At 42.1% G+C, this 23,673-nt stretch overlaps 1 protein-coding gene across 3 annotated transcripts in view; it reads right to left on the bottom strand.

Annotated features, from left to right (window-relative positions):
* LOC139465494 (MAGUK p55 subfamily member 7-like) overlaps positions 1–23,673 on the bottom strand; it is a 102,029-nt gene that overhangs the window by 13,697 nt on the left and 64,659 nt on the right. For all 3 annotated transcript variants that reach the window (XM_071247214.1, XM_071247215.1, XM_071247216.1), the window contains exons 3-11: positions 11,986–12,104; positions 11,283–11,354; positions 9,573–9,653; positions 9,078–9,209; positions 8,622–8,703; positions 7,858–7,943; positions 6,324–6,401; positions 3,557–3,753; positions 3,119–3,180 (exon numbers count right to left, since the gene is read on the bottom strand). In XM_071247214.1, the coding sequence (XP_071103315.1) occupies positions 3,119–3,180; positions 3,557–3,753; positions 6,324–6,401; positions 7,858–7,943; positions 8,622–8,703; positions 9,078–9,209; positions 9,573–9,653; positions 11,283–11,354; positions 11,986–12,104 (909 nt within the window). The remainder of the gene's footprint in view (positions 1–3,118; positions 3,181–3,556; positions 3,754–6,323; positions 6,402–7,857; positions 7,944–8,621; positions 8,704–9,077; positions 9,210–9,572; positions 9,654–11,282; positions 11,355–11,985; positions 12,105–23,673) is intronic.

The following is a 23,673-nucleotide window of genomic DNA, read 5'->3' as shown; positions in this document are numbered from 1 at the left end:
AGGTGAAGAATAGAAACAAGCATAATCACGATATTCTTACAAAGACAGGCTTGCCTTAACAACCAGGTGTGGTACAACGTGTGGGTCAAATCACTGCTCAACAATGGCCCAATACTCAACAGACATGACAGCAACTATAGGGAAACTCCAAGGCGTAGTGACGTTACCTGGTCTACTAAGCTGCTGATCAAAATTGGAACATAAAAAAACAATTTTGAAAAAGCTTGTTTTCATCTCACCAAGCCTGAAGATACATGCTGGACGTTGCCCATTAACTTCACTTAACTTCTAGTCTCCTCTTTTGTTCTATTTATATTGTACCCACAGATTACAATCTTCAAGAGATACACATATATACACATATTTTCATTCCAACCATTCAAGAATCTGTAAACCAACAAAATCACAAAAACTAAATACAGTAAACTACGGTTATAACGAACTCAAAGGCACCACTCATTTTAGTTTGTTATATCCATCGTTGGTTATACACATTTCGATGTCAGGCATCGTTTATCAGGTCATGTGGCATCATGTTACTCCATAAATAACAAAAGTGTGCACTGCTCATGTACAGAATATATCCACTTCAATCACTGTGTTACTATCGTTAACTGAGGGTGTAATTTGAGGACAAGGTGTCAGTACTTAAAAAGTAAATCAATTCCCTTCAATTGTTTATTGACGCTTTGAACAGCCGCGCTTGGCCATGGATGTTTTGATGGTCAGACTGGTGACACGTAAGGAGCTCAGCTCAGGGATTAACAGTTTGTTATACACTTAAACATTGTCGTTGACAGAGTAGACACCAAACCACAACGTGAGTTGGCCATATCTGTTATTTTGTTATGAGCATGATCCTTATATCCAGGGGCGGTCAGGTAGCCTAGTGGTTAAAGCGTCTGCTCGTCAAGCCAAAAATCCAGGTTCGATTCCCAACATGGGTACAATGTGTGAACCCCATTTCTGGTGTCCCCGCCATGATATTGCTGTAATATTGCTAAAAGCGGCGTAAAATCAAACTCACTCACTCATTATATCGATCAACTTCATATGATAATATATATGGCAAATGTCCAGGACCAAAGAACAGTTCTTTATATCTGTCGTGTTTGTTATAAACATAGTTTACTGTAAATAAAGATTTTTATCCACACAGCAAGGGGCATCCATTTTCATAATCTTCGTCATTGACATTGCTTAGAAGAAGCCACCAAGAAGGACAGAGCCCTGATGTAACTCTACACGGCTGATAAGGCAAGCCCCCCTTTCACATACTGAGGTAAATATTGCATGATGACAGAAGCTAGAGAGAGGGAAGTGCCCATGTGGTGCCCCTGTGGTGCCCAGTAGACTGTCCAGCCGGACCAACACTGACCAGTATTTAACATTTCTAGAATAATCAAGGAGCACCAAGGTCGACAGCACGTTAAGCCAGGTAACATGGATGTTCTGACTGGCCGCAGAACCCAGGTGGTAAACCAAAACGTAATTGCAAAATTTGTAAGTTGGACATCATTTCTGAAACCAAATCCTTCCACATTCCCAGTTCATCAACACATCTTCATCAATTAGCCAGCGTGTTGTAGCTCCATTTGTTAATGATGCCCTGCGCCAGACACCAGCATCGCTTCACCAGAAAGTAGCGTCCTCGTCACTTCCATCTCTCTGTCAGCAGCCTCCCACAGCTATTTGCAGCATTGCTACTTGTGATCAGACTCAAGGCATCAGATCAGATTCAAGGCTGTGACTGAGACTTGGCCCAGGGTATTTTTCCTAATCACTCACACATCTGGGATGTCTTGGGTCACATACAATCTCCAAATAACTAACTTCATCTGGCATTTTAATCCACATGTTGTTATTTTGAGTACAACCATGTGAAAGAGTGAGTGAATGTTGTTTAACGCCATGGTCTGCAGTATTCCTTCTGTATCACCACAGCCTGTAGTTATCCGAGTAAACCAGTGGGTGATATCATGAGTAACGTCCCACACCATCAGGTGTGATGACACGCAATCAACCAAGTCACCTGACCACCCGATCCACTGTACGACCAACGACAGTACTGGAGACCTATTCTAACCTAGGTCACCGGGGACAGCCATGGAATGCTGGGGATGTACTCTAACCTAGGTCACAGGGGACCATCCATGGAGTGCTGGGGACCTACTCTAATCTAGGTCACAGGGGACAGCCATGGCGTGCTGGGGACCTACTCTAAACTAGGTCACAGGGGACCAGCCATGGAGTGCTGGGGACCTACTCTAAAGACCCATTCTTACCTAGGTCACAGGGGACAGCCATGGAGTGCTGGGGACCTATTCTAAACTAGGTCACAGGGGACCAGCCATGGAGTGCTGGGGACCTACTCTAACCTAGGTCACAGGGGACAGCCATGGGGTGCTGGGGACCTATTCTAACCTAGGTCACTGGGGACAGCCATGGAGTGCTGGGGACCCATTCTTACCTAGGTCACAGGGGACAGCCATGGAGTGCTGGGGACCTATTCTAAACTAGGTCACAGGGGACAGCCATGGAGTGCTGGGGACCTATTCTAACCTAGGTCACAGGGGACCAGCCATTGGGTGCTTGGGACCTATTCTAACCTAAGTCACAGGGGACCAGCCATTGGGTGCTGGGGACCTATTCTAACCTAGGTCACAGGGGACCAGCCATGGGGTGCTGGGAACCTATTCTAACCTAGGTCACAGGGGACCAGCCATTGGGTGCTTGGGACCTATTCTAAACTAGGTCACAGGGGACCAGCCATTGGGTGCTGGGGACCTATTCTAACCTAAGTCACAGGGGACAGCCATGGGGTGCTGGGGACCTACTCTAACCTAGGTCACAGGGGACCAGCCAAGGGGTGCTGGGGACCTATTCTAACCTAGGTCACAGGGACAGCAAAGGAGTGCTGGGGACCTATTCTAACCTTGGTCTCTCATGACAAGAGGTTTTTGTTTTCTTAACTGTAACTTATATCATCCCCTATGTGGTTAGGCTGTGTGGTTCACAGACATCGACGGAGCGTCATACTCAGTTTGTGGTAGAGAAGTTAAGAAGGATGGACAGACACGTGGTGCAGTCTCGGGTGTTCCACCTGCCCACAACTCACTTGTCCCATTGCGCACCAGTCCCGGGGAACCCTTGGCGTCGGCTCTTCGCTGCATCTCATTCCTGGAACAGCAGGACAAGATGACTAGCATTCATAGAAGACAATATTCAAACTTCTTTGCATTAAAAAAATATACAACTTTTTTCTGGATCCAGATCCTAAACATACAAAAGTGAGTGAGTATGGTTTTATGCCGCTTTTAGCAATATTCCAGCAATATCATGGCGGGGGACACCAGAAATGGGCTTCACACATTGTACTTATGTGGGGAATCGAACCTGGGTCTTCAGTGTGACGAGCGAACGCTTTAACCACTAGGCTACACCACTTCCCCTAATACAAAAGTTTGCTGATTACTGAATACTTTTTCCCAAACAGGAAGGAGCTGATACAGATTTCCTTTGTCAGATGATGCACGGCTCGACTGAAACACGTTACCTCTCTTGGAGCTGTTTACTAGGAATAAGGCCAGCGCTAGTGATTGTCTCCCCTTCTTTCCTGGCTTGCCACCAGGTGGGGTCATCTTGATTGACAATGTGAAGGACATCTCCTCTCCGAAACTCCAGCCCAGCTTCGGGGCAGGGATTGGTGGTGTCCGTCTCGGGGGTGTAGTCAAACAGCGCCTTCACTCTCATCTGAAACAAGGGCCAGGAGACATCACCAGGAGATGTAACATGGGAGGAGGGGGAGGTGTGTGTGTGAGTGGGGGAGTATGGTTTTCCGCCGCTTTTAGCAATATTCCAGCAATATCATGGCCGGGGACACCAGAAATGGGTTTCACACACTGTACCCATGTCAGGTATCGAGACCGTGTCTTCGACGTGACGAGTGATGTTTTAACCACAAGGCTACCCCATTGCCCCATATGTAACATGGAGTCATATGAAGTAATGTGAGATATACCACAGTGTCACAGGCTGATTTGGGAATCTCAGGATGATATGGGAGTCTCGGGTTGATATGGAGATCTGGGAATCTCGGGTTGATATGGAGATCTGGGAATCTCGTGTTGATATGGGGATCTGGGAATCTCTGGATGATATGGGGATCTGGGGATCTCGGGTTGATATGGGGATCTGGGGATCTCGGGTTGATATGGGGATCTGGGGATCTCGGGTTGATATGGGGATCACGGGTTGATATGGGGATCTGGGGATCTTGAGTTGATATGGGGATCTCGGGTTGATATGGGGATCTCGGGTTGATATGGGGTATGATATGAAAACTGCCCTATAACAACCGTTCTATCAACTACCTTAACATCAAATTGGAAAATTATCCATTCATACAACACCTCTAAATTCTGTGTATCTGCGTAAAAACATGTTCACCTTGTTTTGAGGACATTGTCACTGGAAAGCAGACGACACACCAAGGGACGCGACTCCAATTTCTTACCACTCAGGCCGATATGGATCGCCCATTCAAATTGCATTGATAGGCCGATATCAGCCTGGGAGGGGGCATAATACAGGTCTGGTTATTACACCCCCTGTGATATGATGGTCTTCATATCAATGTTGGCTCTATCACACATGCAACATACCCCATATCATTGAGGGGCATATGACAATGTGAGATCTGACATTATGCTATGATGGTGACTTATAAGGTTTAAGCTTCACATAGAAAGACTCATCTTCCCGAGGCAAGACAGTTAACTGACTTTAAAAGTCCAGTTTCCACCCTTGCCGAACTAGGCTGGAATTCCTGGACTTGATCGTAGCGCCACCAGTGGCTATTACAAGTTATGTCTTTTCTATGCCTCTCCTATTAACCAATCAGATTCAAACTCTCGTATCATTGCATTTGCTTCAAACAAAACGATGGCGCCCAGTCAAGACGATCTGATCGATAATCAAGATCTATATTGTGATAAAACGAGTCTTACATCGCGAAGTGCATCAAATCACATGAGCGCCTAAAGATTTAGAAAATATCTGTTGACGAGTTAGCGGTGCACATGCTTTACAAATCCTGCAGTCGACTAAAATCTGCATGACATTTTATGAACCAGATTTCGATTACGGAGCGCGATTTTGATTGGACTATGCATAGACTCATTAGTCCAGCCAAAATGTAACTCCATAATACCAGCCTAGTTCGGCAACTTTTATGGTCAGTTAACTCACTTGCCTCCGGAAGATGAGAAAGACTTGACACAAAGACATTAAAGTGATATAGTTTTTAGTATAATCCCATTTCATATTGATACACTTTTGCCAACGATGTTGGAGGGATTTTATCCCAGTTTCGTAGAAGTCCTTCTCTTGGCTGTTTCACAACAGCTGGCACGACATCATCGTTCAAGTTGAAATGGGTTCCAGCTAGATATTTCTTCATGTTTCGGGAGTCGAGAATAAGGTGGATGCTGAAGGAGTGCAAGGCCACACTTGTGGAATGTATCCATGGCAACGAGTGATTTGTGCCCAGGCTGATTATCCTGATAGAAGAGTTCTCCTTTTCTCAGCTTCCCACATCTCGTCGTCTCAACTTCATCCCGTAATTGCCTCAAAAATGCAGCATAATATGCTCTGTTTATTGTCTGGCCTTTTGGTCAACAGTCCACCATGATGACACCTCAGTATTCTATAAACCAGAGGCCAGAACTTTTCCTACTTTTCTTAATCAGAGCAAGACTATCACAAGACATGATGTGCCTGGTGCAGGTTTGGTGAGATGTCAGAAATTTGGAACCCTGTGAGCTGATATCTTCTTTATTATGACAGTCTCTGTGGTAACGGACTGTACTCTCTCCTGGGAATGCCTACTGAACTAGGAATAGTCCATCATTGGCAGGCCGGTCATCACCATATCGTGGATTCTCTTGGTAATTTCTGGTGTTGCAGAAAACACAGGCCTTCCAGGACGGGGGTCATCATCAAGGCTCTCTCTTCCATGTTTAAACTCTGCAGGCCACCTCAATATGGTTGCATAGGACAGGGCTCCTTCCCATGTGTGCTGTATTCATATCTTAGTGGATGTGAGATAAGGTGCCCTTTTCACTGCACTTTCTACACGTAGGTCAATTTTTCATTTCTACTGACTTGTCACAGCGAAACAATTTGCTTAACGGACTCAACATTTTGTGGCTGTATCTCTATGACGTCAAGTAACCTTCACAAATATTTTTTTCCATTATTCCTCCACTTCTTCAATGTGGGCTCGGGACTTATCCCCCAACCCTCGCACGTGAGACAGTTACCTGACACTGGCGTTGGTCTGGGCCGTTCTTGGAGTTGCTTGGCACCAGCTTCAGCGTCACGGGGCCGGTTATCCTCGACTGAAACATCAATGATGAAACTTCATCACAATTCACGTCACAATCTTCACTGTTTCAGACTACAGACTGTATCAGATCTACTAACTTCATTACAATTCACGTCACAATCTTCACTGTTTCAGACTACAGACTGTATCAGATCTACTAACTTCATTACAATTCACGTCACAATCTTCACTGTTTCAGACTACAGACTGTATCAGATCTACTAACTTCATTACAATTCACATCACAATCTTCACTGTTTCAGACTACAGACTGTATCAGATCTACTAACTTCATTACAATTCACATCACAATCTTCACTGTTTCAGACTACAGACTGTATCAGATCTACTAACTTCATTACAATTCACGTCACAATCTTCACTGTTTCAGACTACAGACTGTATCAGATCTACTAACTTCATTACAATTCACGTCACAATCTTCACTGTTTCAGACTACAGACTGTATCAGATCTACTAACTTCATTACAATTCACGTCACAATCTTCACTGTTTCAGACTACAGACTGTATCAGATCTACTAACTTCATTACAATTCACGTCACAATCTTCACTGTTTCAGACTACAGACTGTATCAGATCTACTAACTTCATTACAATTCACGTCACAATCTTCACTGTTTCAGACTACAGACTGTATCAGATCTACTAACTTCATTACAATTCACGTCACAATCTTCACTGTTTCAGACTACAGACTGTATCAGATCTACTAACTTCATCACAATTCACATCACAATCTTCACTGTTTCAGACTACAGACTGTATCAGATCTACTAACTTCATCACAATTCACGTCACAATCTTCACTGTTTCAGACTACAGACTGTATCAGATCTACTAACTTCATTACAATTCACATCACAATCTTCACTGTTTCAGACTACAGACTGTATCAGATCTACTAACTTCATCACAATTCACGTCACAATCTTCACTGTTTCAGACTACAGACTGTATCAGATCTACTAACTTCATTACAATTCATAAGAGGTCCAATCAGGATATGAAGTCCAATACGTATCAGTGATACTTCAGTCAATGATTTCTAAATGCTTTACCGGGACATTTGACATGTCATACAGCAGATGAATCAGTTCACTCCCAAAACGCAGAACAGAAATGGATTTACATAATGCATGCCAGTCACACCTAATTAATGAATGGGTCATTCCAAAATTCTGGACACCTTATAAACTATGAGATTAAGACTTTTTTGTGGTGAGCCTTCTTCTGTTTTAAACATATAAACATTCTAAGAATGCTGCTTTCATTTAGGAACTATATTAATTGTTATTATGAATCCATACAGAGCCGGGATAATAAGTCATGATACGATCAGCTAAGTTCTGTATTATGGAAGGATACCGATGAATCCATAGAGAGCTGAGATAATAAGTCATGATGCAATCAGCTAAGTTCTGCAAGATGCTACTTGACACACTCACCAGAATGTCAACGACCTCATTAGGATCGCAGCCCCGGACACACACACCATTCACTTCATGGACCTCGTCCCCGACGTGGATCAAACCTGCAACAGACGTCCACAGCTACTCCAGTGTCACACTCTACAGGAGGGTAATGTGTTGGCAGGTGAATGGTACCTGATATTATTACACCTCCATGTTAGAATCATGACATCATGTAAACGTATTTGCTGTAAACTAAAAATACAAAATGTACATTCACATTTACACACGGATTGAATTTGCAAGGTGAAAGGTTATAGTAAGCTGCGTCCACTCAAACACTAGGATTCAAGGATTCCCCTTTGCTGTCATCGAGGTCCTCCAAATGACCACTTGCTGGTCCGAAGCCCAGTTTGTTGGGTCGCTGATGCTAATTGGCATCTGGAGATTGAGCGGGCTAATCAATACGGTGCTAGCCAGATGACTGTGGGTTGGAGTGTTGTTTCCCTTTATGTGTATGTAATATTTCAGTTCTGTTTAATAAAGTCACAAATATGTTGAACACATCAGTTTGCATTCAGCGTGGTCAAAAAGTACACTTCAGATTTTTGTGATGATGAGTATTTTGACTAAATGATGTCATGTGACATATGTCTTGTCTCACAAGCCTTACCAAGTTGGACTTACCCTGTCAAATTAAATTGGTCAGGCAAAATGTCTTCTTCCAAACTTACAGTAAACAAAATAGTCTGTTTGAATATTTCAGTGATATCGCGTCGCAAAACTCGTGGTAAACCCACCGCTTCTGTCTGCTGCTCCTCCATGTAACACCCGCGCCACCTCGATGTTGCCGGACTCCTCATTCAGCTGTATCGTCACACCCTACAACCAATCAACACACACTATCAGCTGTATTATCACACCCTACAACCAATCAACACACACTATCAGCTGTATTATCACACCCTACAACCAATCAACACACACTATCAGCTGTATTATCACACCCTACAACCAATCAACACACACTATCAGCTGTATTATCACACCCTACAACCAATCAACACACACTATCAGCTGTATCGTCACACCCTACAACCAATCGACATTCATTATCAGCTTTAAACAAAAACTAAATTATGATGCAAACTTGTCAAGAAAACCAGAGAATAATAAATTCAAAGTTAGTCTTTAACATTACTTGTCACTGCATTTCCACGTTCACTGAACTCATATCAGGCTCGTTATTTTCCTACCAGTGGCTCATTGCTCTTGATGAGTCGGACGACCTTGACAGCAGCCTCATCTTCGTCCACCTCCTCTGCGAGGGGTCCAACCTGAGGCGAGTAGTCCGACCTTGAGATCTTGTCATGGGTGTACAACAGCGCCTGATACGAGAAGAGCAGACATTACCACAGAATCCACACAACATCAGTCCCAAGGTGAAGGCATGGATAACTAGAGTTTCTCTGTTTAACCACTTGGATCAGGAAGGAGTTTATTCACAACCTATAAAATATATATGGTTTAGAAATGGTTCTTTGGTTGATTTCATGAGATGATGGTCAGTTGAAATAAACGTGAAATTATAACGGACACCTTTATATCCAATGTTAAAGGGTTACTTCCCTTCTTCAGCCCTAGTTTATGTTTTGGAACAACAGTAGAAAAGAAGACACCAAAACTGTTATTTTCATTTCACATTGCAGACCTGAGAAGCCTCTCCATATTGTTTGTAACAAGCTCTGTACCTGTAAATGAGGTTTAGACAAGATGTCGAGGAGTTCTTGTACTCTCAGGTCCTCTTCTTGGCAGCGTATGGAGCAGAACACCTGGACCAGAACAAACCAGTTATAGCACATCACACAGAACACCTGGACCAGAACATACTACATTATTCAGTTATACCACATTATTCAGTTATACCACATCATTCAGTTATACCACATCATTCAGTTATACCACATCACACAGAACACCTGGACCAGAACAAACCAGTTATAGCAAATCACACAGAACACCTGGACCAGAACAAACCAGTTACACCACATCACACAGAACACTTGGACCAGAACAAACCAGTTACACCACATCACACAGAACATCTGGACCAGAACAAACACCACATCATTCAGTTATATCACATCGTTCAGTTATACCACATCATTCGGTTATACAATACCCCCAGAATATCTGGACCAGAACAAACACCAAGTCATTCAGTTATACCACATCATGGCAGCACACAGAACACCTAGACCAGAACAAACACCGCATCATTCAGTTATACCACATCATTCAGTTATACCACATCCCACTGAACACCTGGACCAGAACAAACCAGTTAAACCACATCACACAGAACACCTGGACAAGAACAAACACCACATCATTCAGTTATACCACATCATTCAGTTATACCACATCATTCAGTTATACCACATCCCACAGAACACCTGGACCAGAACAAACACCACATCATTCAGTTATATCACATCGTTCAGTTATACCACATCATTCGGTTATACAATACCCCCAGAATATCTGGACCAGAACAAACACCAAGTCATTCAGTTATACCACATCATGGCAGCACACAGAACACCTAGACCAGAACAAACACCGCATCATTCAGTTATACCACATCATTCAGTTATACCACATCCCACTGAACACCTGGACCAGAACAAACCAGTTAAACCACATCACACAGAACACCTGGACAAGAACAAACACCACATCATTCAGTTATACCACATCATTCAGTTATACCACATCATTCAGTTATACCACATCCCACAGAACACCTGGACCAGCACAAACAACATCATTCAGTTTTACCACATCATTCAGTTATACCACATCATTCAGTTATACCACATCATTCAGTTACACCACATCACACAGAACACCTGAACCAGAACAAACACCACATCATTCAGTTATACCACATCATTCAGTTATACCACATCATTCAGTTATACCACATCCCACAGAACACCTGGACCAGCACAAACAACATCATTCAGTTTTACCACATTATTCAGTTATACCACATCATGGCAGCAAACAGAACACCTAGACCAGAACATACCACATCATTCAGTTATACCAAATCATTCAGTTATACCACAACATGGCAGCAAACAGAACACCACATCATTTAGTTATACTACATCATTTAGTTATACTACATCATTTAGTTATACTACATCACAGATCAGCAAAAACATGTGAATTAGTGAGTCACAATTTTTGATGAGTAAACAATAATTTCTTTCATCTATTTTTGCTAACCATTTCAAATGACCACTTATTTTACAAACAAAAATATAATCATTTTTTTTTATTTTAAGACAGCTCACATCAACATAGAACAACCACCAGCTGTGCATCAATCTGGCCCACATCAATGTCCGGACAATATTGTGAAGGGAGACAACTCTACTGAGACTACTCACATCAGCAGCTTGGGAGACGGCAAACTCAGCCACAGGACGGACTTGTTGATTGGTGGAAAGTAATCGGTAAACCTGTGACAGACATTATTGTGTTATATGTCAATAACCTGAAGGGAACTCACATACAGCGGCAACAAACCGCGCCAGTGAGTGATTGGTCACGAATGGCTATGCCACCAGAGTTCTAATTAGGGTCTGACCGCAGGGACAGTGATGGTCAACAAGACTGGTCACCATTTTATTGAAACCTTTTTCAATAATTGAACATTTTCTTCATTTTACTGTGAGTAAATTATAGATGAGTCTCAAACACTGAACAATCATAAAAATTGCTCCAATTCACAAATAGTTTTGTTGTTACATCATGAACAAAGAGTCAAATTTGTTTTTACTAATTTTTAATTATTCTTTAAGACACCATTTTGCAAGATGCCAGACAGCTTGAAAGAAAACTGTTACCATGGTTACTGCAGGTTATTATTCAACAACTCCCAAATATCTGATAGGATGAAGTAAGCAAGTAACTCCAACAAGGCATACCACTGTATCATCGTTCTGTATGGTAAATACCTCATGTTTAAAGAACAGTCATGACTACACAAACAGCTTTGGGCAGTATTTTACATATCATTCCCGGGTGGGCTCTCCAACATCCTAATCGCGCACACTGTCTTCCCCCACGACAGTCATAATGCTGGCTTACGTGCAGTAGAAGACGCAGGTCCCTGGAGCGCAGGAAGCGGCGGAGGAAGGCGATCTCAGGACCCTTGCTGGGAAGTCGTGTCTCCAGGCTTGGTAGCGCGGTCAGGAGCTTCTGGGCATCTGGAAGGTTGACGGAGAATCACATAATTTGATAATGTCCCTTTAAGGCAATTACAGGCCAATGGCTAAACCATCTTCCAGCTCAGGGGACAGGATAATGTAAGTTTGGGGACAGGTTTGGGGAGCTCAGTGGTGACTTGTGCGATCATCTAGTGTAGAGTTGGGGTGAGAATATTGACCATTCAGAGGTCAATGGTTGGGATCATCTGGGTGTAGAGTTGGGGTGAGAATATTGACCATTCAGAGGTCAATGGTTGGGATCATCTGGGTGTTGGAATTTGGTAAATCTGGACAGTTGGAGGAGATCATTAAACCTCCAAACCCAGTCACCCCTCTCTCATCAAACCCCCACACCCAGTTACCCCCTCTCCCCATCAAACCCCACACCCAGTTACCCCCTCTCCCCATGAAACCCCACACCAAGTTACCCCACTCTCCCCATCAAACCCCACACCCAGTTACCCCCCTCTCCCCATCAAACACCCACACCAAGTTACCCCCCTCTCCCCATGAAACCCCACACCCAGTTACCCCACTCTCCCCATCAAACCCCACACCCAGTTACCCCCCTCTCCCCATCAAACCCCACACCCAGTTACCCCCCTCTCCCCATCAAACCCCACACCCAGTTACCCCCCTCTCTCATCAAACCCCCACACCCAGTTACCCCCCTCTCCCCATCAAACCCCACACCCAGTTACCTCCCTCTCCCCATCAAACCCCATACTCAGTTACCCTCCTCTTTCATCAAACCCCACACCCAGTTACCCCCCTCTCTCATCAAACCCCACACCCAGTTACCCCCCTCTCCCCATCAAACCCCACACCTAGTTACCCCCCTCTCCCCATCAAACCCCACACCTAGTTACCCTCCTCTCCACATCAAACCCCACACCTAGTTACCCCCCTCTCCACATCAAATCCCACACCTAGTTATCTTCTCTGCCAATCGAACTCTCTTATGTCTGGTCAAACTGGTCAAGTTAATCTAAGCCTTCAGTCCTCCTATTGATTCAGAGCCTGCTGAGCTGAAAAAAACACCTCCAATCTACTGGTGCACATTGACCCCTTTGTCCATGGCACACAGTTAAATGTCCTCCAACACAGACAACGTCTGACACCATCAGAAAATATGAAACACCTTGCGGCTATAGACAATCCCTGAAATCAACTGACAAGCAATAAAATTAGCCATATTTTCATTTTCGGAAACTTGTGGGAGACAGACCCGTGTGAGAGACAGACCTGTGTGGCAGACAGGCCTGTGTGGGAGACAGACCCGTGTGGGAGACAGACCTGTGTGGGAGACAGATCCGTGTGAGAGACAGACCTGTGTGGGAGACAGACCCGTGTGGGAGACAGACCTGTGTGGGAGACAGACCCCTGTGGGAGACAGACCCGTGTGGGAGACAGACCTGTGTGGGAGACAGACCTGTGTGGGAGACAGACCCGTGTGGGAGACAGACCCGTGTGGGAGACAGACCCGTGTGGGAGACAGACCCATGTGGGAGACAGACCCGTGTGAGAGACAGACCCGTGTGGGAGACAGACCCGTGTGGGAGACAGACCCGTGTGGGAGACAGATCCGTGTGAGAGACAGATCCGTGTGAGAGACAGACCTGTGTGGGAGACAGACCTGTGTGGGAGACAGACCTGTGTGGGAGACAGACCCGTATGTGAGACAGACCCGTGTGGGAGACAGATCTGTGTGGGAGACAGACCCGTGTGAGAGATTCATTAACCTAAATTCATGATAAGAAATATAAAGTTTAAGTGATTAAAGTAATTATTTATTCTTACCAGAGTACACGACACCATTTCATTAATTTCAGGACCCTTACATTTCCTGTACGGACCCTTTAAATTAGTAATTAGGGGTCCTCTGGAACCCTAGTGTTTTAGGTCAAGGTAACACACTAGACTGCAGACATATTTCACCAACATCAACAGTCTTCCACAAATATCAATAAAACTGATTCTATCACATACAATATACATTCTATCTTGACAAGAAACATGTCTATGTCATCAAGAGGATAAGAAAGTTAATAGCTTCGTACTCTGAAGCTATATAAACACTTTCCTACACAAGACGACGTAAAATTGTTAAATGGACGAATATTTTCAGAAAAACCTCTGCCTACCCTGTCTGCCATTGTCGGAAGATACCAATAAATATATTCACTCCCGGCTGCATTACTGTTATATTTTTTTCTTCAGTTTTTTATTTTTTTAAGTCAGCAGGATTTGCAAACCATAATGGTGGAATATCCTCACAATTTCCTCCACATATCCTGCCTTCCATTATAAGAAAATGTCAATAAATATTTTCACTTGTATATTGCATTACTGTAAAAAATATGACTGTAATATATTTTCCTTTGACAAAGTAGTAAACTGTGTATTCCACCACAGACAGTGTCGTGATGGCGGCTGATGAATCCATCTTCAATGGAGACTGCAGACAGCCACAGCGCTGTTAACGGACTGACAGGTAACTCAATCCCCAGACTAACCACATCAGAGCATTGGCCCCTCATCTCAGCCCCCAAATTAACCTTTCATTTCCAAACGCTCTACAGTAACCCAACATGATATTTTTCATAAAATGCCACCACAAGTCAGCTACTCACATTGCTACTTTGTCTGAAATAATTTATCCCTCACAATCTCGATTCATAGTGATGGCTATTTTGTGTGCCCCAGCATGTTAAACCAATATTGCAATAGCTGCTTTCTTCCAAACTGGCTCCACAGTTTCCTGATTAATTGTGGCAAGGGTTCAAGGGGATGATTAAAATGGCCAAACTTGTCAATGAGCTGACATTTGTACATGATCAACATCTACGACCTTCAACACTGATTGTTCCCATGTAACAAGAGAGATTATAGACAGGAGAGGATAACCCTCTTTACATACTTCAATCATAGGAAATCTAAGATATTACCAGAATTGTTGGGAGATTTATACAGAGCTAACAAGTCGCACACCAAACCCGGACCATCCATTAAAATAATCTGTAGTAATAAGATAATTTATTGATTAAACCTTATTGTTTTGATAATGAGTTGAACAGTATTACAGAGCATCAGCTTGATGTGGGAGGGAGGTCAGAAATCAAGAAGTTGTTAGACGTTTACCACCTACGAGAAATCGACAAGCGCGGGTGTGGTGCTGACAAACCTAGAATCATAATCAGGCTGAACCGGGATTTGAACCCATGATCATAGGTTCTGACAGCCTAAGGGAGACAACTCTGCACAGCGAACTGTGGCACCATGGACTGGGCCTCATGCATGACCTTGTTAAGGTAGTGAGACTACTACTCCATATAATAGAGGTCGACCTCTACCCCTAATTGTCTGATGAGTACCTGTCCCCTTGCTTAGATAGTGAGACTACTACTCCATATAATAGAGGTCGACCTCTACCCCTAATTGTCTGATGAGTACCTGTCCCCTTGCTTAGATAGTGAGACTACTTCTCTATATAATGGAGGTCGACCTCTACCCCTAATTGTCTGATGTTCACCTGTCTCCATGCTTAGATAGTGAGACTACTACTCCATATAATGGAGGTCGACCTCTACCCCTAATTGTCTGATGTTCACCTGTCACCATGCTCAGATAGTGAGACTACTACTCTATATAATGGAGGTCAACTTCTATTTTTAGTTATTGTCTACATGGTAAGTGAGTTAACAATAATGACACACAAGTAATAATTACTGATGATATGATTCAATGGTGCAAAGCATTCTGAAACTGGATTCCGAAATATTTTTTGGCACAAGTTACCACAAAAGGGAAATTGTTGAGTTCTACCTTGTGCAGAATATTTACAGTTTTCACCAACAGTATCTTTCCTGGGGACAATATCCTGTTTCCTTATATAACCCCACGCCTTTGAGCAGCTCATTAATTGTCAGTTGACGGTCTTGCTGCAGACAGTGTGTGAAATACTTCCAAAATAGTCCGAGCCGGGCAGTCTAATTTGTGCAACTTGTCGCTACCCTGCAAATCAAGCAGGTGTCTACATTGTGTAGTCACTCTCAAGGCAGATTAAAACCGTCGACCTCTCAGCGTATCCATATTTGTACCTCCATCACAACAACAGGCAGAGGCTGAAAAAATGGAAGCAACAAATCCCAGAAGTGACACATACGAACATGTTTGATTTCAGTTATCTCCCTGTGTGACAACTCACAGTGTGACAACTGGCAGTGTGACAACTCACAGTGCGACAATTCACAGTGTGACAACTGGCAGTGTGACAACTCACAGTGTGACAATTCACAGTGTGACAACTCACAGTGTGACAACTCACTGTGTGACAACTCACTGTGTGACAACTCACAGTGTGACAACTCACAACTGTATGACAACTCACTGTGTGACATCTCACAGTGTGACAACTCACAACTGTGTGACAACTCACAACTGTGTGACAACTCACAGTGTGACAACTCACAACTGTGTGACAATTCACAGTGTGACAACTGGCAGTGTGACAACTCACAGTGTGACAATTCACAGTGTGACAACTCACAGTGTGACAACTCACAGTGTGACAACTCACTGTGTGACAACTCACTGTGTGACAACTCACAGTGTGACAACTCACAACTGTATGACAACTCACTGTGTGACATCTCACAGTGTGACAACTCACAACTGTGTGACAACTCACAACTGTGTGACAACTCACAGTGTGACAACTCACAACTGTGTGACAACTCACAACTGTGTGACAACTCACAACTGTGCGACAACTCACAGTGTGACAACTCACAGTGTGACATCTCACAGTGTGACAACTCACAACTGTGTGACAACTCAGTGTGACAACTCAGTGTGACAACTCACAGTGTTACAACTCACTGTGTGACAACTCACAGTATGACAACTCACAGTGTGACAATTAACAGTGTGACAACTCACAGTGTGACAACTAACAGTGTGACAACGCACAGTGTGACAATAAACAGTGTGACAACTCACAGTGTGACAACTTACAGTGTGACAACTTACAGTGTGACAATTAACAGTGTGACAACTCACAGTGTGACAACTCACAGTGTGACAATGCACAGTGTGACAACTCAGTGTGACAACTCAGTGTGACAACTCACAGTATGACAACTAACAACTGTGTGACAATTCACTGTGTGACAACTCACTGTGTGACAACTAACAGTGTGACAACTCAGTGTGACAACTCAGTGTGACAACTCACTGTGTGACTGTGACTGTGACTGTGACAACTCAGTGTTACAACTTACTGTGGGAGGAACTGCTAAGTGATACATTTAGCATCCAAAAAATGGCTTCCACAGGAGATATCGGTGAATGACGGCCAAGGGGTTTTAAACTTACTGACTCTCATGACAATATATTTGTGATATATTTGATACCAAAGACATTCATCCTAATATTGGGTCAAACCTAAAGGAGGCGACTGACCAACCAGGTTACAGTCATTCAAAACACATCAACAGTTTACAATCTTACACTGATACTTGTGTCTGCACACACAAGGGAATCACTGGCTCTGTTATCAGGTCTTGAAATAATTCTTTACAATATCAGTATTAATGAAGTAAGTTCAAAGTAGCTTGCCGAATGATTATGTGAATGTCAACCACGAATGACAATGTCACGACTCAACCATCAAGACTCCCATCTTGTAGATTAGGTTACCGACACTGTGTGACTTCATCTGAAGAACAACTTTCCTGGAGATAGCACCTACACTCTGAGATGAAGCCGACTCCCAGAAATTGGTCCATCAGTGATCATACGGCTAGACCATCCTAACTGGACCTAGACACATGATAGTCAAAGCGCTTAGATCGCTTTGTGCAATTGGGTCAGGTTATTTTACCTCAAAATGTCTTCTTTTTTAAGGCATAAAAGCTTCAGGGTGACATGTCTTTTGTTATTGCCTGTCATAGCTCAAGTCCATATTGGTCACATTTCTTACCTACAAAGGGTCCACAAACAAATGGGCTCCACCAGCACTGGTATAATATAACCCACAATCACAAAGGTCACGAGAACATTCCTTCTCTACATAACACAAAGGTATTGCAGGGCAAAGAAAGCAAGAAACCAGTCTATAGCAGGGATCCATTGCAACGATGGAGATCTTGCACTTGATGCCATGATAAAACTGGAATACTGTTAAAAGTGGCGTTAAACTCAACAAAACTCACTCACACTTCCAATTGTCTCTGAAAGGATTCAGAAGACCCTGTGTGGAGCTTGTGGAAATCACTGCGCACAGTAACTGTGACATGCGTACGGTGAAGTGCCTCAGAACATGAGGAAGGATGAATTCAGTCACATCAACTGAACTCTGAAGTGAAAATATGCAAGTGGGATAATCTGAGCATGTAAATATAATTATTCCTTTCAGAATATGAAACATGGGTCAAAGAGTTTCTTCTCTGAACACCTCAGAGCCAGTGTAATTGTTCTCCTTGATTGCTGTGAACTCAACCTTATGCCCTGCAACCCAGGCCACAGTCTAAATGCTAAACCTGTTTAAAAGTGGAGGGCATTTCTATCTTAAGAGTAACACAATTCTCTACTTCATTAGATGTTTCAGGTGTCGAGAGATGGTATCATGCATTCAATTGATTATCAGTCTCTGAATGGCCCAGACACGGGTTCCATTACTCCATATCCTCATCACAATCCTTGGTCCATCACAAGTATACCTGGGTATCACCAAAGTGTAAACGTCTGAGACCTGCATCAAGTGATGCTTTCCTCCCCTACCGGTATATTAAGGGACAAATTGATCACAAGCACCAAAAAATAAAAATACTATGAATTTGAATATTATTTTAGGGTTACAAGGTTGACACAATTCTATGGATAACAACTTCTTTAATACTGTAAAAAGAGACTTTTTGCGAAAAAGGATCTATACTGAAACATCGCTTTTTACAGTATTAAAGAAGTTGTTATCCATTAAATTGTGTCTACCTTGTCACCCGATAACTTCTAAGTAATACAAACAAGGTATTTGGGGTTTGATTGCCATGCAAAATATGAGAATTACCTGCATCACTTCATGCTTTCCTCTAATACTAAGGGACAAATCTATCACAAGTACAATGTATATGGGGGGTGCCATGAAACAATAAGTCTTATTTTTGCAAATAAAGATACTTATAATTTGAATATTATTTAGGGATTGTTTGTCATGCACAAAAGTTACATTAAATGTGGGGTCAGCAAAATATGCTACAAATCGAAGACCAGTCTGCAAAACTAAATCAAAATCTGCAAGAGCGAATGTACTTTTGAAGAACATTGGTGAAGTAAACAATACTTAAATTCACTCTACACAGTTTCAACTCTCAGACTCAAAAACATTCTCAGGAGAATAGTTTTGCTAAAGCCATAAAAAAGTTCGAATTGTTTCCTGAAAAAAAAACCCACTAAAATCCTAAAGATTTGAAAAATATAATGTCATCAAGAGAAGAACCACAAATGCCAAAGTTCGGTTCAGAGAAGATGTTTACGCAGAAAAAATTCATTTCGAGAATTTAAGATCATTACTTTGAGCAGAATCATGGCTGAGCAACATCCACAAATCGTTTTTGCAATATGACCGCTGTGGCGGCCATATTGAAATCAGGTTTTCTGAGAATATGCATTGTAAGAAAAGATCAGAGCAAAGGTCAAATTGCAAAGGTCAAATCTAAAATATCGCAAAAAATTATTACCCGGTACATTTTGAAACAAAATGCTGTATAATGGCCGTATACAATTCCAGCTTATGGCAGGATATGGTCAATGTTTAAAGGTCAAACCAAGGTCAAATTCAAAATATTGTTAAAAAAATCAGACCATACATTTTAAGCCCAACTACTAAGTACACAAGTACCAAATGTCATTACATTTTGAAGAAACTGACTGACTATTGTCATTTACATCTTGTATACGTTAGCTGGCTTGGTGGCCACAGTGAACAAATACAGGTGTCATCATAGGTGGGAACAAGTGTGTGACCCATGGTAAGTCATGTGATATATTGTTAAAGGACAAAAATTATCTAAAACCCTATGGTTACACCACAAGTCACTAATGTTCCCATTTCTTTCTGACAATGCACCCATTCCTTCTGACTTTTAATCGTTTGAATACAGATAAAACTTCAAGCAGTAAACTTCTGTGTAGGCATGACCAGATCATTTTTACACGTGTATCTAAATACATTTTACCAGGGCTACGGTCAAACTTTTCCAAATCAGACAGGTTAATCTCCCTGATTTAAAGGTTAAATAAAAGTCCAAATTTAACAAATAGCAGAAGAACAGAAGACATGTTTCGAGACAAACTACCAACTGCAGATATACTAACTTATATGACATTTAGAAATTAACTGCTTGAGTAACTACCATAAGAGGTGTCAGCTTTCAGTATGGTCGAAGTGCCTAGGTCAAAATCTATAATATTGCAAATAGAAAATGGAACACACATGTTGAACCCCATTAACAACACATGTATGCAATATCAGCATGTGTAATAATAACATATGTATGCAATAACAACACATGTATGCAATAATAATGAATGTATGCAATAACAACACATGTATGCAATAATAATGAATGTATGCAATAACAACATATGTAAGCAATAACAACACATGTATGCAATAATAACATATGTATGCAATAACAACCCATGCATGCAATAACAACACATGTATACAATAACAACACATGTATAGAATAACAACACATGTATGCAATAACAACACATGTATGCAATAACAACACATGTATGCAATAACAACATGTGCAGGCAATAACAACACATGTATGCAATAACAACATGTGAAAGCAATAACAACACATGTATGCAATAACAACACATGTATGCAATAACAACACATGTATACAATAACAACACATGTATGCAATAACAACATGTGTATGTAATAACAACATGGGTATGCAATAACAACACATGTATGCAATAACAACACATGTATGCAATAACAACATGTGTATGCAATAACAACACATGTATGCAATAACAACACATGTATGCAATAACAACACGTGTATGCAATAACAACACATGTATGCAATAACAACACATGTATGTAATAACAACACATGTATGCAATAACAACACACGTATGCAATAACAACACATGTATGCAATGACAACACATGTATGCAATAACAACACATGTATGCAATAACAACACATGTATGCAATAACAACATGTGTATGAAATAACAACATGTGTATGCAATAACAACACATGTATGCAATAACAACACGTGTATGCAATAACAACATGTGTATGCAATAACAACACACGTATGCAATAACAACATGTGTATGCAATAACAACATGTGTATGCAATAACAACATGTGTATGCAATAACAACATGTGTATGCAATGACAACACATGTATGCAATGACAACACATGAATGCAATAACAACACATGTATGCAATAACAACATGTGTATGCAATAACAACACGTGTGTGCAATAACAACACGTATGCAATAACAACATGTGTATGCAATAACAACACATGTATGCAATGACAACACATGTATGCAATAACAACACATGTATGCAATAACAACATGTGTATGAAATAACAACATGTGTATGCAATAACAACACATGTATGCAATAACAACACGTGTATGCAATAACAACATGTGTATGCAATAACAACACACGTATGCAATAACAACATGTGTATGCAATAACAACATGTGTATGCAATAACAACATGTGTATGCAATAACAACATGTGTATGCAATGACAACACATGTATGCAATAACAACACATGTATGCAATAACAACACATGTATGCAATAACAACACATGCATGCAATAACATCACATGTACCGAGTTGAGATTTTGGATAATCTTCATGACTCTCATCCGGGGATTGTTCGCATGAAATCTCGAGCAAGGATTCATGTGTGGTGGCCTAATTTGGATACGGACATAGAGCAGCTAGTTAGAAACTGTGCATCTTGTCAAAGTGTACAAACGGTCCCACCTACACCCAGACAGAATCCCTGGATCTGGCCTTCCCGTCCTTATCAACGGATTCACGTTGACTTTGCTGGCCCCTTTATGGGTGAGAACTTTCTTATTGTGGTGGATGCTATGTCCAAATGGCCTGAAGTAGTTCAGATGAAATCAACAACAACAATAAGTACCATAAATGTTTTGAGAAAGCTCTTTTCTACTTATGGCCTTCCCGATCAGCTAATCTCTGACAATGGACCACAGTTTACCTCTCACGAGTTCAAGACATTTCTGAAGAAAAATGGAGTAAAACATATTCTGTCCTCGACGTACCACCCAAGCTCTAATGGTGAGGCAGAACGATTCGTCAGAACGTTTAAGACTACTATGAAATCCATGAGGGCATCTACGTCTACTCTTCAACAGCGACTGTGCAGATTTCTGCTGTCCTACCGAACCACACCTCACAGTACAACGAAAACGACCCCTGCAGAATTGTTCATGGGGAGGCGTATTCGTACTCGACTCGACTTGCTGAGACCAGATCTTGCTTCTTCAGTTCAAAGAAAAGAGTTTCCGAAAGTGGATGCTGGGAGGCGTTTCGAAGTTGGCGACCCAGTCCTGGTGAGGGACTACAGGGGACGTACCGAACAATGGCTCCAGGGGGTTGTACTAAAAGCATTAGGTCCTGTGACTTACAAGGTTCGGGTAGAGAACTTTGAGTGGAAGCGCCATGTTGATCAGCTAATAACTATGCCAGGTACGCCTGATCTATCAGTAACATCCACTACTGAGGACATAACAATCCCTGATAGGTCTGAAAGTGCGCCAATGTCTGGGGTAGAGAAGATTCCAGTTGATAGTACCAAGGGGTCATTTCCTGGGGAAATCGGGGTGGAGAGTGTTCCACCTGGGACAAGGCACCCAGAGGCTGAAATTGTACCTGTTACAGAAACAGCGACCCAAAGATATCCTGTTAGGGAGAGGAAGAAACCAGATAGACTGTCTTATTGAACTGTTAGTGTTACCTTAACACTGCTGGGATCTTAAATACCTGAGTCACAGACCTTGTACCATTCCTGTCATAGTGACCCAGTATAGTGTATTCGTGTGTTGACACTGGATTGAGGTATTGACCTACTGACCACATCTTAGGTCAGTGTGACATTTGTGTTTCAACGATAAACATTGATTTGGATACTTTGCTTATGAAACGGCAGTAAGATCGTACTATTATTTCAGGTTACGTTATGTTTGTATATTTTTCAGGGGGAAAAATGTAAAATATTGGGGTTTTGTTTGATAAATTCTGATGGTAAACAGAAGTCGTTCATGTAATGTAATCAGTGGTTCGGAAAACGTTGTTACGTAACGCACGTGCAATGCGTACTCGGGCTTGGCTACCGATTGTCACTTGTTGTCTGAGAAATAAACAAAGTGGGAAGTTGGCAGGTTGTCTCTTGGTTATTGAAAGAACACTACATATACAATAACAACACATGTATGCAATAACAACATGTGAATGTAATAACAACA

This window comes from Haliotis cracherodii, unplaced genomic scaffold, assembly GCF_022045235.1.
Source record: "Haliotis cracherodii isolate W230 unplaced genomic scaffold, xgHalCrac1.p SCAF_18, whole genome shotgun sequence".
Lineage (NCBI taxonomy): Eukaryota > Metazoa > Mollusca > Gastropoda > Lepetellida > Haliotidae > Haliotis > Haliotis cracherodii.
This window is presented reverse-complemented; position numbering and strand designations above follow the sequence as displayed.